The 14,257-nt window shown below is 53.4% G+C and overlaps 1 protein-coding gene across 8 annotated transcripts in view; it reads left to right on the top strand.

Annotated features, from left to right (window-relative positions):
- Positions 1-14,257, top strand: part of TNS1 (tensin 1) — a 219,627-nt gene that overhangs the window by 179,208 nt on the left and 26,162 nt on the right. For 6 of the 8 annotated variants that reach the window (XM_044937778.2, XM_044937779.2, XM_044937781.2 and 3 more), the window contains 4 exons: positions 3,031-3,227; positions 4,110-4,185; positions 9,158-9,250; positions 10,562-10,600. In XM_044937778.2, the coding sequence (XP_044793713.2) occupies positions 3,031-3,227; positions 4,110-4,185; positions 9,158-9,250; positions 10,562-10,600 (405 nt within the window). The remainder of the gene's footprint in view (positions 1-3,030; positions 3,228-4,109; positions 4,186-9,157; positions 9,251-10,561; positions 10,601-14,257) is intronic. The other 2 variants (XM_025278227.3, XM_006046388.4) reach the window with 1 other exon arrangement.

Raw genomic sequence — 14,257 nt, 5'->3', positions numbered from 1 at the left:
AAACTTCCTCTGGTCCCCGGTCTCCTGCTGAGGGAGGGCTGACTGTGGAGGTTCTGAGCATGACTGTGACCCACTGCTGTTCCTGTCAGGCTCAGGCTGTGTGTGCCCACGTGTGTGTGTGTGTGTGTGCGCACATGCCTGTGTGTATGCAGGGAGTGGGGCACGTAGACAGAGGCCCTGAGAGTGGGGGCGGGGCCAGGAGACTGAGAAAGTCCTGGTGTGGGGTGGGGTGGGGGGATGTGCTGGGCAGAGAGGAGGCTGGTGGGAGGGAGTGGGGCTATTTTTATTATCCGTCAGTCTCTGGGACATGAGGGAGGGGTGTTCTCTCTCTGACACAGGCCGTCAGCTTGTGTCCAGACGTCCCAGCTTGGCTGAGGAACAATGGGGCTCTCTTCTCTCCCTTCTCTCTCCCCTCTGCCATGACCCGTCTCCCCTCCTGTAGAGAGTGACAAGAGAGAGGGAATATGGCTCTCCTGGCACTCGAGGGGCAGATCTGGGCCTGCCAAGGCAGACAACAGTGGCATACTGTGTTCAGAGAATGCGAGAGGCCCGAGGCTGGCCACTGGGGCTGCGGGGGGCACTCCGCGGGAGAGGGTCTGTCCCCGTGGGAGTGGAATGCGGGGCTTCCCTCTTCTGCAGAGGGGGGCTGTGCCCTGCAGGACCCTATGCTTTGGATGGCAGCCTGTCCATACCCCTGCCTCCGGACAGAGCTCATCCCACTCTGGTGGTAGTGGAGAGGGGGCTTGAAGAAGAGGTGGGATTGCTCTCAAGTGCCTGACCGCCTTGGGCTAGACCTCACACCCTGCACGGCCTGGAAGCTTCCCCTCCCCACAATGGTCTAGCCTCCTCTCTGGGCCACTGCAACCCTCTGCAGCTCTTGAACATGGAGCTCATGTTCTGAGTGCATCCAGGAGAATGTTCTGTGTCCCTCCAGGAGAGTCAGGGCCCTGAGTTAAAGCAGACCTGTTTTTCAAGGGCAGACATCGGATCCCCAAACAAGGACATCAGCCGCCCCTTGCAAAGACATGGGCTCTGGCCGAGGGAGGCAGCGGGGCTGGGTGAGCCGGAACTCAGTGCAGCCCTAATGCGTTTCTTTTAACCTTGGGGCTGAACTTAGTTCCAAACCCCCGGGAGCCTTTTCCGAATGTGCCTCCTTTGTCACAATTATTATTAGAAAATCAATGGCTACGTCTGTTTCTCTCTAATGTTTTTGCCAGGAATGAAACTAGTGGCAGCTCTGGACCAAGCTGCTCGGGGAGGCTTGATGGGGAAGGGGGCTTGGTGGCGGTGGCGGAAGTGTGAGCGAGGGTAGGGGACCCCCCCTGATTCTCTGAGGGCTGAGAGCCTGGGGTTGCCCTAGGGTCCCTGAGTGGGCCCTGCCCAGCCCTTCAGAGGTGTGCCCCGTCTCCGTTCAGGTTGATCTTCATAGCAGCCCCTGGTTAGGACGGTGCGACACCTACTTTTCTCTTCTGTAAATAAGGGTCCTTCGAGGCAAGGGGCTTATTTGTTTTAAGTAGGGCGGTTTGTGAGTCTGGTTTACGGTCTTTACCCGAGGCTCTTTTTTCTCTTGGTTGAGCTGGTAGGCAGGTTGCCTCTGATGAATGAAGAGCTGGCAGTGGAAACTCAGGACACCACTGCAACCGGGGACCTTCTGCATCTGCAAGTGCTTTCCAGACGAGGCTCCTAGTTAAGGGCTGGTCTGAGTGCACGTCTTGGAGTGACTGTGTGTGTGTTTGTGTGTGTGTGTGAGAGTGTGTACATCCGTCCCTAGACTTGGCAGCTGGCAGCCTGCTGTTCATGACGAGTAGGTAGGCTTCTCAGCCTGTGCTTTTCATAGTGGCCTCAGTGGCGGTGCCAGGCGGGAGCTAGGGATTCTTGGGGCCATGCAGACCCCCCTGTGAAGGGTAGATGACAGTTCAGTCTGATCGAGGGTGATTTCTGCTTGGCTGTGCTGGCTCGTTGCTGAGGCCATCTGGTGTGTGCGTGTGCATGTGTGCCATGGGGTGGTCGGTCGGCCCACAAGCGCTGGCCTGAGGCTGGTGTAGCTAGGGTCTCACGAGACCTTTGATAAGTCCCAGCACCTCTCTTCACCTCGCCTGCCCTCTCGGGTGGTTGCAAAGGCAGGGCTGGAATTTCCTTCTTCAGGGTAGTGAGGATGAGGGGCCCACCCTCAGGCTGGGTCATGGCCTCTGGCCCCCAAGGGAGTAACTTTTCTAGGATTCTGGAGCCAGCTCAGTGAGGCAATGGGTTTCGTGCTGCAGCCCAGCTGTGGGAAGAGGGAGTGGGAAGGGAGGAGGGTGAGGTTAAGGCCTGGGGAATGGGAGGGAAATACACAAAAGCACAGGAGGCACTTGTCTGCAGGCTCTTTGCCTGCTGTTCTGGGGCAGCCTGGAAACCTGGGCCATCTTTGGGGCAAGAAAAGTGTGGGCATACAGGAAGTGGGTGGGAGGTTTCAGAGCGACACTGGATGGAGGAGGGTTGGGGAACCCCAGAGAAGGCCAGCAGTATTCCAGGGGCCAGCTGGGGCTGGGACGTCGTGACAGGTCTTAGTCATTTCTTGGGTTTCTTCTCGGGAGCACCATTTGCAAGCTGATGCGTCATTCAGTCTTTCCAAGTCCTTCCCCATGGGCCTGGTGTTGCGTGTTGGTTGATGCAGTTGCCTTGGAGACTGTCTTTCCTCCCTCCACCTTCCCTCCTTTGCCTGGAAGCTCTGGCCCTCTGCCTCCGGGGCTTGGAAGAAGTTGACATCTGTTTCTTGTATCAGTCCTTTGTGCTCTGGGCCCCAACCCTGTGCAGAACAGAGATTCCTGCTGAAGGCCAGCTCAACCTAAGCAGATTCCCCCACCCAGCAGAGAAACTGGGGTGTGGGCAGAGGGAGTCTGGGGGGAGGAGGTGTGAGGGGAGGCAAGTCCAGCTCCAGCTTGGCCCCCCTGAGCTAAGATGCACTGTCTCCTCTAGGGGAGTTAGGCGGATTGATCCTTTCCCCCCATGTTTTGCTCATTGCTCTCTCTGCCCTGCCATTCCTCCCAGGGGTGCAGGCTCGGGAGAAGCAGCCTGCAGAGCCCCCAGCACCTCTCCGGAAGCGGGCTGCCAGCGATGGGCAGTATGAAAACCAGTCACCAGAACCCACATCCCCCCGTAGCCCCGGGGTTCGCTCGCCTGTCCAATGTGTCTCCCCAGAGCTGGCTCTTACCATCGCTCTCAATCCTGGAGGGCGACCCAAAGAGGTGAGTCCTGGGGCCACAGAAGGTAGCAGAGCCCACCTAAACTATTGAGGGACTTGATTGTCATCTGAGTAATGGTGACCTGTCAGTAAACTCAGTATTTTTTTCCTCCCTTCATCCTCAGCCTAGGGCTTCTCTTTGGTTTGTGGAATCAGGAGCCAATTTCCCTCTTTAAATAGCTTTTATTCCCCTACTTCTTCCATGAACATGGAGACTGAGGTTCCCTTCTTGAGCCCCAGAGAGCACCATTTATTAGGGTGGTAAGGACCCTGGTGTGATGTAGGTGACCACAGACTCTAGACTCCAAGCCAGATCCTACAGACTGTTTTTGAACCCTTTCTGGATGTAGGGTTTACTTGGGAGATAGATCTAATTTCAGTGTCAAAATTTTTGTATTTCTGAGACAGTTCAGCAGTTTGAGGAAGTAGATCTTAAACGTTAGTGAGCATAACAATCACCAAGGAGTTTGTTAAAAATGTAGATTCTCAAGTCCCCCTGTAAAAATTCTAGCCTATTAGACTTGGGGTGGGACCCAGGAATCTGATTCTGGAAGATTCTGATGTGAGTGGTCCATATTTGGTAAAATCCCAGGTTAATGGGTCCTTCTGGACATAAATGGCTTTCGGACATCTTTTCTCTCCTGCCTTCTGTCCCTTCTCTTTGGCCCTGTTGTGAAATATTTCCAAGGCAGGTACTGCTGGACAATTGCCTTGCAATCAGCCATTTTCTGTTCTCTTGGCTGCAAGTAGTCGTTGGGGCCACAAGTGACGAGGATCTGCCTTTGACCTCTGTGTTTACTGGAAAGGATGATTGGTTAGGCTGGTAACTGGAAACTCCTCCTCAGGCTTATAACTACGGCTTTGCTCCCTTGTTCTCCTTATGCAGCCCCATCTGCACAGCTACAAAGAAGCCTTCGAGGAGATGGAGGGAACCTCTCCGACCAGCCCACCACCCAGTGGGGGTAAGAACTCCACACTCAGCCTTCCTTCCCTGGGTCCCCTCTGGCCTGTGTAGGCTTCCCAGGTGTGGGAGTGCTGGCAGAGTTGGGTGGGACCAGAATCTGCAGCTTCTCATCCCTATGGCTCATCTTGCTTCTGCTTCCCTTCCTCACCTCTTTTCTCTTCACTTCTTTTCTGCTGTCCACACTCACACATCTAAGATGCAGCAGCTGCATCCTGGGATCCAGGCTGACCTACTCTGGGGTCCCTGGACTCCCATATTATAGTTTGCTAGTTGCTAAGTGGAAACAGTGTCAGACTTTATTTTTTTGGGCTCCAAAATCACTGCAGATGGTGATTGCGGCCATGAAATTAAAAGACACTTACTCCTTGGAAGGAAAGTTATGACCAACCTAGATAGTATATTCAAAAACAGAGACATTTCTTTGTCTAGTCAAGGCTATGGTTTTTCCAGTAGTCATGTATGGATGTGAGAGTTGGACTGTGAAGAAAGCTGAGCGCCAAAGAATTGATGCTTTTGAACTGTGGTGTTGGAGAAGACTCTTGAGAGTCCCTTGGACTGCAAGGAGATCCAACCAGTTCATTCTAAAGGAGATCAGCCCTGGGTGTTCTTTGGAAGGAATGATGCTAAAGCTGAAACTCCAGTAATTTGGTCACCTGATGAGTTGACTCATTGGAAAAGACTCTGATGCTGGGAGGGATTGGGGGCAGGAAGAGAAGGGGACGACAGAGGATGAGATGGCTGGATGATATCACCGACTCGATGGATGTGAGTTTGAGTGAACTCTGGGAGTTGGTGATGGACAGGGAGGCCTGGCATGCTGCAATTCATGGGGCTGCAAAGAGTAGGACACAACTGAGCGACTGAACTGAACTGAACTGAAGAGTCTTTGCATCCTATGTGTAAAACATTCCTCATCCTAAAGAAACATCCTAAAGTAACCCCTGGACCTTCTTGCTTCTGACTCCCATTTCTGTCTGCATCCAGGCACCTCTTCCACTTTCTAGTTTTCACCAAGGAAAGAAAGGCTCAGAACCCTCAGGTTGACCATATGCCCAATGCATTCATCTCTTGGCCTCCAGACAGGAGCCTTTAGCCTGTGTCTTTCTTGATGTTCTCACTAGAGTGGCAGATCCCTAAAGGGCAGAGACATTTCCAAACAATGAGAAAACCTGGATGAGCCCAGGAGAGAGGAAGTATTCCATTTCATGGTAGAAGAGACATGAAGAGGAGCTGGAGGAGACCTGGGAAAGCGGTGATGGATCAATACCAGGCTGTGAAGGACTCAGGGTTCCTGTAAGAGGCCTGAGTTGGCAGAGGTGAAGAGACTAGTGATGCTCCAGGATTAGACTAGGGGGGGGTCCACCCAAGCTATTCATTCATCCAGGTGAGACGGGTAGAGGGTGAGGACAGCAGAGTTGGAGCTGGCCATGTGTTCTCTGGTGGTTGGCTGTCCTGCCAGGGGGAGGAATGTGGCACCAGTGCTTGCCTTCTGTGCCAACAGAATTAGGTTGGCCACCATCTTGGACACGTCCCGTGCACTCAGTCACTTCAGTCGTGTCCGAATCTTTGCAACCCTGTGGCCTGTAGCCCGCCAGGCTCCTCTGTCCATGGGGTTCTCTGGGCAAGAATACTGCAGTGGGTTGCCATGCCCTCCTCCGGGGGATCTTCCTGACCCAGGGATCTAACCCATGTCTCTTACGTCTCCTGCATTGGCAGGTGGGGTCTTTACCACTAGGGCCACCTGGGAAGCCCATCTTGGACATGCTGCTGCTGCTGCTAAGTCGCCTCAGTCATGTCTGACTCTGTGTGACCCCATAGACGGCAGCCCACCAGGCTCCCCCATCCCTGGGATTCTCTAGACAAGAATACTGGAATGGGTATCTTGGACATACAGGAAGCTAAATTTGTGAGTGGACTGTCCAGCAGAAAAATAACATGAACTGTTTGCACTAGAAACTTTTCTAACAGCTCCATTAAAGAATATACAGGAAACTGGAGAAATTAATTGTGATGATTTTTTAATTTAACTCAAAATATCCACAGAGTATTATCATTTCTATAGGTAAGTAGAAATAAAACAATTAATGAGAATATTATCCTACAATCTTTTTAAGAAATCTAAAAAGAAGTTGGTGAAATTCATTCTAATAATAGGTATGATTTAGGGAATTTTTTGGTGGTCCAGTGTTTAGGACTCTGTGATTTCACTACCGAGGGCCTGGGTTCAATCCCTGATCCGGGAATTAAGATTCCCACAAGCCTCACAGTGCGGCCAAAAAAAATTTTTTTTGCTGTTATTTAACCCTAAGGATCTAAAGTATGATTTCAACATGTAATCAACATAAAGACATATTTTTAATTCTTGTTTCATACAAGTCTGAAATCCACTGTGTGTTTTTATACTGATATGGCACCTCAGTTCAGACTGGACACACAGCAGATGCACCATAGCCCCGTGTGGCTCCTGACTACCGTACTGGACAGTGAAAGCCCAGGGCAGTCTGTTCAAGACAGCTCTCTAGCCTTATAAAAGGCTTCAGACTCCTGGAATCTCTCTCCCTGGTCTTAACTCCCCAACCTGCATGTGTATGCATGCTCAGTCGTGTCTGACTCTTTGTGACTCCCTGGACTGTTGCCTGCCACGCTCCTGTGTCCATGGGATTCTCTAGGCAAGAATACTGGATTGGGTTGCCATTTCCTCCTCTGGGGGGTCTTCCCAACCCAGGGATCGAACCTGCGTCTCCTGCCTTGGCAGGTGGATTCTTTTACCACTGAGCCATCTGGGAAGCTCCCTGCCCCACCACCTTCACTCTTGCTCCAATTTCCTGTGGGTCCAAACAGCCAGGATTCTGGCCATCACCCTGTCTGGGATGAAGCCATCTGGGCTGGGCTAGAGTTGGTTCTACCACATGTTTCTGTTCCCATTCTTCCCTCCCTCCCCTGGGTCAGCCCCCGGTGCCTGGGGAGGAGAGAATAAGTTAGAGGTTTCCTCCATGCACAGGGTTGGGAGAGAAAACAGAGGCAGAGAAATGCAAGGAATTCTTCTCTGGGGAAGCCAAGCCTTGCCTGGCTTCAGGGCCACCCACATGTCTGCCTCAGCAGAAGGGCTGGATGCCTGGGCACTGAGGGCAGGAGTGATAAGAGAGCTGGAGGTGCTGAGGGAAGCCCAGAGAAACCTCCCACTGCCTCTGTCCCCTCGTCCCCTTCACCCCGTTCACCTGCACCTCTGCTGCACCCACTAGGCAGCCTTATGGGCCCAGAGTCTTCCTGGTCATTCCACGGACAGTGGTCTCTGAGGCTGGGCTCATTCTTCCATAATGAATTACATTCAAAGTCATTTGTCTGACAAACATTGCTAAGTGGTGATAAGCATCTATTGTAAGATGTGTGTGTGTTTGTGTGTGTAAAGAGAGAAAGAGGGACACACACAAGCATGGAGGCCTAGACCTAGCCCCTGCCTGGATGTGTGTGTTTCTACACACTTGTCCCCTCTGCTGTATCTGTCTGCTGGGCATCTCAGGGCAGAGTGAGGGTAGAGTGTAGGGCGGGCCGACCATCTGGACTCCTGTGATGCCTCTCTGTTCCCAGGGATACCTGTGGATACCCCAGCATGTGCACAAATGTGTGTGTGTGTGCACCTAGTTGCTCAGTCGTGTCCGACTCTTTGTGACCCCATGGACTGTAGCCCACCAAGCTCTTCTGTTCGTGGGGATTCTCCAGGCAAGAATACTGGAGTGGGTTGCCATGTCCTCCTCCAGGGGATCACAAATAAGCTATTTAAATTGCTTTCATTGGAAGATTATATTTTGGGAGTTTAGTTTCTTGTAGGTCTCACTGCCTTTTTGGGAAAGGGAGGAGATGCCAGGGAGGGTCCTGGAGCTGCTGTGTGGGTCCTGGGCACCCGAGGGCCACGGCTCATCTGTTGAGGCCACTGGGGTGGGGTAGGCAGCCTTAGGCTTTTGGTGGCCCTCTGTGACTGCCTGTCCTCCACAGCTGTGGGCTCGTCAGGGTCCTGACAGCTGCAACAGGAGACATCGAGCTCATTTCTTTACTTCTCCTCGGAGGTGGGTTAGGAGACGTGGCAGCTGCCACTGAGAAATCTTGTGACTGGGCAGAGCAACACCTTGCAGCTCAGCTTGGAGTCCAGCCACGTCCTTGGCTGATGGGAGAAAGCCTGACTGCCCTTTCTGACCTTGTGTGTTATGTGACACTTCCAACCCAGACAGGTGGCTTGGGAGGTGACCTGGGTTTGTGCAGAGTGGTCATGCTCTTGCCCACGTATTTTAGAGATGGGGCTTTTCCCTCTTCTAGAACGCTGTGGTTTGCGGGAAGTAAGAGAGCTCCCAGCTGAGAAATTCTCTCTTCCTGGGGCTTGCAAAAGGCCTGCTCAGCTGGAGGTCAAAGACCTGTGGCTAAAGACTAGCCTGGGGTCTCAGGGTTCGTTCTGCTGGTGATCTCTTCTCCTCCTTCTGTCCTTTACAGGTTGTACCATCTTGATACTGCACTTTCTTTAAGTCCATCTCTGTGTGTGTGTGGTGTGTGTGTGTATGTGTGTGTGTTTGGGGGTAGGGTAGAGGTTTTGGGGGTAGTGTGAGAGGAGAGGTTAGAGAGAGAGTGATATAGAGCAAGTCAGAGGGTGCCCAAGAAACTAGTGTGTGTGTTATAACTACGCAGTGTGGAGGGACCATATGGAAGAAACTCAGGGTCTAGGGATAGAAATGACTTTCTGGAGGGTGAGGGTCAAGGCTGTTTCCTGACTCCTTTTACCCTTCATCCTGTGGAGAAACACAGGAGACGGGAGTGGGGAGTGGAGCCGCCCTGGCACCACCAGGGCGGGGCTGGTTCCTCTGCTCCGCTTCCTGCTGCCCGCCCCAACCCCGCTCCCCAACATGCCCTCACTCAGGAGGGGTCCTCTCCCCACACCTCCACCCGCACTCACTCCCAGCTCTCCCCTCTTATTCCCGGTGCAGTGCGTTCCCCTCCAGGTCTGGCCAAGACACCCTTGTCTGCTCTGGGCCTGAAGCCCCACAACCCAGCCGACATCCTGCTGCACCCCACTGGCGGTGAGTGACTCTGGCGGGAAGGGAGGCGGCTGGGGAGGCCAGAGGGCGGGCTGGGGAGCTGGAGGACGCCTGTGGTCCTGGGCAGGGCCCAGGCCTGGTGGGTTCTCAGGATTCTTCTGGAAACAAGGTGGCAGCCTGGCTCTGTGTCCATGCTGAGGTCAGGCCTGGGTGGGGCTCTCTGTTCAGGGGTTGAGGGGGACGGAGACTTCCCGCCCTTGCCTTGTGGGGTCAGCACCACTCCCAGCATCCTCTGACGTCGGGGATTGAAGGCATGCCCTGTTTCCCTGGAGGTGGTTAACTTTCTGCTGGAAGCCTGGTTCCCATGCCTCAGAGTCCAGGTGCTTGTGCGCGCGTGTGCACACACACACACATGCAGATATGCACACACACAGAGACATGCACGCACACACACACACATGCAGACACACACACACACACAGAGTCATGCATGCGCACACGCACACACAGACATGCACACACAGAGAGACATGGGTGTGCATACACATGCAGACATGCACACACACAGAGACATGCACACACACATACACACGCAGACATGCACGCACACACACACACACGCAGACATGCACACACACACACACATGCAGACATGCACACACACGCAGACATGCACACACACAGAGACATGCACACATACACAGATGCAGACATGCATGCACACATATTCACACACACATGCAGACATGCACGCACACACTCCAGGTTCATACCTCGTCACATTCCCCAGCTCCTCTTCTTATTGGGAAAGGGAAAGCAGAGACCCTGGGCCCTTAGTGACCGTTTCCAACAGGCTGGGCCCAGAAACTTGCTCTCTAGACTCTGGTGCGGGCTGGACTGGGGCTCTGGGGACCAACTTTGCTTCTTTTCTTTAGTCCCCAGAAGACTGATCCAGCCAGGTAGGTGGGCAGTGGCATGACAGGTGTGAGCCACGTAGACACACGGCCGGGCACAGCCTCCCACTCAGGGCGTGTCTGCATGGCCAGGGACATGGAGTCACCGGGTGGGGGGCTGCCTGTCACCAGGCCAGCACACTCCTGCTTGAGACGCGGGGGCTGTAACAGGGACATGGGCCTCTGCTCCCAAGAGCGAGGCCCTGTCTTACCTGTGCGCCCTGGAGGGCCTGCCTCTGCCTCATCCTCACCCCTTTTCTCAACAAAGTCTCTCTCTCTCAGGAAATAATCCCTGTTAATCCATCTCTCTCTCTCCTTTTTGCTTTTCCTCTCCCCTCCACCCCCTGCCTCTCTTTCCTGCCTCTCCTTCCTCCTCACCTCTCTTCCCATCTTCCCTCAGAGGAGGATGAGAGGAAGGTGCTGACAGAGCTTTCTGAAGGTAAGCGTGGCTTTGCTGTGTGACTGCTTCCCGCTCTCTGTGTCCAGGAATGGCCGTTCACTCCATTGGTTCTGCCTGGCTGGGGTGGGGGGCGGTGGGTAGCACTCTTCTCTGATCAGGTCTCATGTGACAGGGCACATAGGCCACGCCCCCCCCGGATCCCAACCCCCTGATGGGTGATCAGGGGGGTGATGAGCTGTCACTCTGGTGACAGCTACCATTCTGGATACTGACTGAGGTGCCCACAGCCCCAGGGCACGGGTCCAGACGTGGCCAAGGGTCCAGGCACGAGTGCGGTGCTGCCTTGCTGACAAAATGCTCCTCCCTGGGAGGCGTTCCCACCCACCTGCCTGGGGTGCAGCAGCCCCTTCAGATGTCAGGGGCTCCTATCCCGTTTCCTGGGTGCGGCCCCACATGTACAGCTCAGAGCACAATTTCTCAGCCTCAGCACTACCGATGTTTGGGCCGCACAGTTCTTAGTTGTGGGGACTGTGCTGAGCCCTGCAGGGTGTTCAGCTCCGTCCCTGGTCTCTACTTACTGTTACACATGTGGGTAGCACTCACCGTCATGACAGTCAGAATGTCTGCAACATGACAAATGACCCCAGGGGGGATGATTGCTCCCAGTTCAGAGCCACTGTCTTGGAACCATAAGCTGCCTTCTGGAAGCCCTTGCCTGGTTTCCTATCAGCACAGATAGTAGGATATCTGTCTTTCTAGGATCTTGGATGTGCTGGGGGGGATTTTGAAAAAGCTATGGATTTCGCCCCGCCCCCCCAGCCCCCCTGCCACACACAGATGCCTCGGGACATCCGTGCACAGTTGTGACAGTATCTGGTTAGCATGTCTGTGTCCTGGCTTAACCCCTGATTTAAATGAACTCACCCTTGCACGTGGAGAAGCAGAGAGGGGATGTAATCTGGTTGAAGGCCTTTAACTAATTTATTAGAAACAGAATTCAAAGGATGACTCAGAGCAGCAGGTGAAAGGAGGGAGATGCTGGCCTGGGTGGCCTGGGCTTCCATGTCCCCATCTCTACCCTGGTGAAGCGGGGGAAGGGGGTTGGACGAAGTGGGTGTTGAGCACCTCCCAGCTTGGATGTGTTAGATGTTCTGACTTCCCACCTGGGCCCTGGTCCGTATGGCCTGGTTTCTTTAAAAACTCCGTCCAGGTTTTTTTTTGGCTGCGTCTTGGCTTGTGGGATCTTAGTTCCCAGACCAGGGATTGAACCCAGGTTCTCAGCAGTGAGAGTGCAGAGTCCTAACCACTGGACCACTAAGGAATTCCTTCTTCCTGATTCTTAAGCCCATTTCCCACTTCCTTTGCACTCACTACCTTGATTTTCTATCCCCAAAGTGGGCATGGGTTGTACCCCTCTGAATCTGCCATCACCCGTGTAAGATGGCTGGAGTTTTCCATAAAACTTTGCCCACTGCTAGCCAGCTAGAGTACTGGCAACAATGCCAGACTGCCTGGGGGTACAGAACAAGGCAGCCCCCCAGAACAGATCCCAGAATGGGATGAACTACAGTGGGCTCTCACCCCTGGCCAGCCTCACACCCGGGGGAGGACCTTCCCTGGGCTGGGGGTGGGCAGCTGGTTCTCGCCAGGAGCCTAGAATCAGCTGGGGCCCAGAGCCAGTGTTCGTGTGCTGTGTTCCAGGAGCCCACCCACCTAGGAGGCTCTCAGCTGTCCTTGTGGCTGCTGACCTCTTGCAGACTGGTGAGACCTATTTAGTCTCCAGTGGGAAGGTCTGAGGGTGACAGGCCCTGGCTCTGTGTTCCTCACTTGGGGATGACACTTCAACAGAATGGGACTGACTCCTGGCCCTTGCTGCTGATGAGTGATGAGGCCCCGAGTACAGGCCCCGAGCCCTCTGACCCTCTTTCATCTCTCCTGGAGGCACGGAGTCTGCAGGGAAGGTTCTTAGGGATCCACTCTACTGCAGCCATCGTTTTCAGGAATGTGGACCTGAGGTCCGTGTTGTGAGGTGGGGATAGGCATCTGCCCAAGGTCACAGTTAAGAGGCAGCAGGGCTAGACTGGACTTACTGGTCTCCTATTTCCTAATCAAGTGGCTACTTCAAAACCCTCCTCCCGCCTCCAGGCGCCATGCCCTGGGATTCCAGCGTGGGCATCGGAATTGTTGTCTTGACCTGGAGTGGGGACAGGGGCCAAGGATGTGGGTGGCTGGTTCCATTTTTCCTGACTCATGCATCACCTTCTGGGTCAGACTAAAGCATATTCTTTGCTGACCCTCTGAAGCGCTGCTTGATTGCCCTGCTGATATGTGTGAATTCAGAAAAAATGCCTATAAGGAAAAATAACCAGTAGGCTTATTCAGGGGGGAAAAAAGACTTTAGGGAAGTGCTCTGTTCAAGGTGCCATGCTAAATGCTTTACATCTATTTGTTCTGTTCTTCACTGATTCAGTAATATTTTGTGTGCCTACTATGTGCCAGGCACTCTGGGGATATAATGATAAGCAGTACTGTGGTTCCTAATCTCATGGAACAAATGCATGACCGGTGACATAATTAAATTATCACCAAGAATTCTTGAGATAAGTGCTCCAAAGTGAAGAGATACAGTTTTTGTGAGACCCTGGCTGAAGAGGGTGAGTGACATTAACTCAGTGACACTGGGATGGGAGAAGAGCTTTCCAGGTAGAAGTAAAGGGCACTTGCAAAGGCCCTGGGGTGGGAGGAATAGCAGTTCTTCCCCCCATGAATTGCAAGGTCAGTGAAGTGAGAGCAGGGAGGACTTGGATGCTGGAGCAAGGGGCAGTGTGGTACAGAGCGAGGGGCAGCAGGCAGGGATGCGACCTTGTGGGTTATTGTCACAATCATCCTATGTAAATAGTCACAGAAGCGCTGAGAGGAAGGTGGTAGGAGCCCCAGTTTGCTGATGAGGAGGTGACGTGTAAGGATGTTAAATGACTTGTCCAGCCCAGACAGCTGATCAGGGGCACAGCTGAGAGTGTATGCCGCTTTCCATTGATTGCACGGGGTATGACCTCTAAACATGAACAGTGTCTTTACTGGGTGTGGGTACAGGGTACCCTTCTCCATGCGCAGCTGAGAGTGTATGCTGCTTTCCATTGATTGCACGGGGTATGACCTCTAAACATGAACAGTGTCTTTACTGGGTGTGGGTACAGGGTACCCTTCTCCATGAAAGAAGCAGAGGAAGAAAGCCCATAGCAGTAAAGGTATGAGGTCAACATCAAGGATCTTCCAGTGGGGAAACAGGGAAAGAAATGGCTGAACCTTCTTTCCTAGAGGAATGGGAACAAGGAACATTCGGCTGAGGTTCTGTCTGTTCCGATGATTAGATGGGTGCATTTGGCACAAAGGAAGACGGCAGATCAGAAATGGCCCCTCTGGGGATCCCTCCTGCTCTGAAGTCCTCGGTGGCAGTTGCAGTGTGCCCTCTGGGTATTTTAAGGGGGTGCTATGCAATGCAGATTTATGGGGCACCTACTCTGTGCCAGGTCCTGTGCGAGGCACTGAGGACATAAAGATGAGTGAGATAGGCTGGTCAGGATGATATTTCAGCACAAGGTAGAAATGCTGAGCTGGGGGAGGAACAGGGCATGATGGGAACTCAGAGGAGGGCCGTGTGGCCCAGTCGCAGAGTTTGGAATTCCAACTTTTGAG

Source organism: Bubalus bubalis, chromosome 2 (assembly GCF_019923935.1).
Source record: "Bubalus bubalis isolate 160015118507 breed Murrah chromosome 2, NDDB_SH_1, whole genome shotgun sequence".
Taxonomy (NCBI): Eukaryota; Metazoa; Chordata; class Mammalia; order Artiodactyla; family Bovidae; genus Bubalus; species Bubalus bubalis.
Note: the sequence above shows the minus strand (reverse complement) of the source record. Positions and strands in the feature narration are given on the sequence as shown.